The sequence below is a fragment of the Eimeria mitis genome, genomic scaffold (genome assembly GCF_000499745.2).
Source record: "Eimeria mitis Houghton genomic scaffold, Emh_scaff6681, whole genome shotgun sequence".
Taxonomy (NCBI): Eukaryota; Apicomplexa; class Conoidasida; order Eucoccidiorida; family Eimeriidae; genus Eimeria; species Eimeria mitis.
In genome coordinates, this window is record NW_024015809.1 from 1 (window position 1) to 2,722 (window position 2,722).

The following is a 2,722-nucleotide window of genomic DNA, read 5'->3' on the forward strand; positions in this document are numbered from 1 at the left end:
AGAAGAATCGAGCGAGGTTTGCTCTTGCTCCTTCGCGGCTTGCGGCGTCATCTGCCGACCTGGAGCAGACCACGGAGGGGGCTGATCTCGGCGCTCAGGATGAGCAGTGGGAGTATGTTGGTGCGTGTCTGTACGAGGAGGCTGAGTTGATTGGAGCCGCGGCGGTCTCAGCAAAGAGGAAGTTCTTGCAGACGACGATCGTGGACGAGCAGCACAAGGGAACATCGCTTTGCACGAAGGCACTACTGGCTCCGCAGTTGGCAGTGGGACAGGCGTCTGGCCGCGTCGGAGGAGGAGCACACGCCGTCTCTGCTGCTGCGCATCCTTGTACATTGGTTCGCTCGGTGTTGAATCGGCTGCTTCTGCTCCAAAGACAGAATCTACCGTAGAAGAAGCAGGTGAGGGTTGTCGTTGCTCCTTCGGCTCTTGCGGCGCCCCCTGCCAACTTGGAGCGGAGCAAGAAGGGCGCTGATCCCGGCGCTCAGGCTGAGCAGTGGGAGTATCTTGGCGGGAGTCTGTAGGGGGAGGATGAGTTGATTGGGGCGTTGGTGGTCTCAGCGAAGACGAAGGCGTTGCTGACGACGATCGTCGACGAGCACCAGAAGGGGGCATCGAATGATGCGAAGGCGTTACCCCCTCCCCAGGTATCATAGCTAGAGGCTGCAGGCGTTGGCGGAGGAGAAGCCTGGGCCCAGCGATGTTCTCCGAGTCGTGCCCGGGTGCAGGATGCCGTTGTTCTTGGAGCTGTTCTTGGTCCTGCCATTGCTGCTGTTCCCGTTTCTGGCTCTGTTCGAGCTTGCGCTGGCCGGGCTGTAGGCCGTTCAAAGCATGCACGACGGTGTTGGTAAACACAGTTCGAAGTTGGTTGTAACGTTGAGCAGGTTTGGCCATCTCCTCTGCTAATGTCATGGGGTTCTTAGGGAATTTTCGTCTAGACAGAGGTTCTGCGATCCCAAAGAAACCACGCGCTGCTTGCACGGTCTCCACCCAGACACTCGCAGTCGGATCCTGCGTTAGCCTTCGCTTGCTAGCGTGTCGCGCACACGAAACAAGTTTGAGCGCTGCATGGACTACTTCCGCCGGGATCGAAGTGAAACTTTGCACCCACGGCTGCAGCTGCTGTAGGGCATAGCTACACTGTTTAATTCTATACGCGGAGATTGTTGCCTCCACAGCCAGCCCGCCAGAGTCCGCATTCGCTGGCGCCGTCCTAAATCGTTCCAGGAGTTCTAGCATTTCTTCCCCTCGTGCCGTTCTATAGATATCATCGTCGGCTTCTAGTTGTGACAAAGCCTGTTGTCCCACCGCCAAAACAAAATCAATCGTCATCTGCCGCTCCANCTAGTTGTGACAAAGCCTGTTGTCCCACCGCCAAAACAAAATCAATCGTCATCTGCCGCTCCACCTCAGTGCGGGCAGTTGAGTAGACCCCATACAAAGCCAACTCCTGTGTGCAAATTGTCAACAACAAGACAACGAGAGCCGCTCTCCTCTCCAAAGGTACATGGGGCGCTGTTTGTACGCCAAGAGTTATAAGGGATCTCAACTCTTCTAATGCCTCCAGAGCCGTTGCTTCTCCTGCTACCTCAGTAGGTCTTGCCTCTGCACCCCCCGAACTCTCATCACTCTCATCGATCTCCTCTTCAATGCACACGCGTATCGACTGCTCTTCCAAATCTGAATCGGAGAGAGCCCGTTTACCCCGAGATCCAAATAATATAGGGAACAGAGCCTTCCGCGCACATTGAAACACGACAAACGCCACTGCTAAACATGCAATCGCCACTAAACCAGCGCTAACAGCCATGTTCTGACTTCTTCGCCTCTGCCTTTGTAACCTTCTGATCGCCGAGGGCTCGAAAACTTCCAAAGGCTGTCTCGCAACCAAATTCAATGGGGTGGAGCGGTGGAGACGCACATCTCCATCCTGAGGCATGACGGCCGACTGTGCCGCAGCCCCGCTTGAAGCCACATTGGTCAACTCTGCAGCTCCAGTTACTACTGCTGCTGTTGCTGCTGCTGCAGCGAATAGCGTTACAGAGCGTAACAAACTGGGCAACCCAGGTGCCACATTGTTGAATCCCCAGCGGTGGTTTGCCCCCATTGGTAGCCACCGGGAAATGCAAGCTTTCCACGCCTCTGCTACGTCTTAGGATGGAAGTGGTGGTGTGGTCACTTTGCGCGGCTGCACGCAAGGTTCCACGCCTCCAATCCACACACCTGAGCGCTCCTCACTGCCGAGCATGCGCACACTGCAGCAGGCGCAACCTCACGTGCGGTGGTTGGGAACGTACGCGCCAAAGATATTTCGACCTCCTACAAATTCATCTCAGTGATGCGTGGACTGTATGCAAGCCGTTGCAACGGCCGGTACACTCGAGTCGCCCGGACGCCTCGCTGACCAGCAGTGACCACTCCGGGCAGCAAAAGGCCCTGTTGCCCTGCTTGAGGCTTGTGGAATTTAACACAAATTGAGCTGTTAGTAAGCGGCGTGATTCGCAGAGGAGGAGGAGGAGTGAGGGAGGTGGAAACCAACAGAAGAAAAAAACGGGAATTCAATACCGGAAAATGTAGTGGCCCTGCCACCTGGCCACGTGGCAGCTGGCAGGTGAACCGTCACCCAGGCAGCAACGAAAAAATGAAAGTTGGCCTTAATAAAAGATGTAAATAAACATAGCTTACGAACTACTTCTTACTATGAATGGAGAAAACCATACCGGGA

The 2,722-nt window shown here is 55.3% G+C and overlaps 1 protein-coding gene across 1 annotated transcript; it reads right to left on the reverse strand.

Annotated features, from left to right (window-relative positions):
- Positions 1–1,318: 1,318 nt before the first annotated feature.
- EMH_0088600 (uncharacterized protein) lies at positions 1,319–2,104 on the reverse strand (the record flags this gene model as incomplete). The annotated part of the gene is given in 2 exon segments (XM_038022947.1): positions 1,319–1,338; positions 1,342–2,104. Coding segments are annotated over 2 exon segments (783 nt in total).
- Between the last annotated feature and the right edge of the window lie 618 nt (positions 2,105–2,722).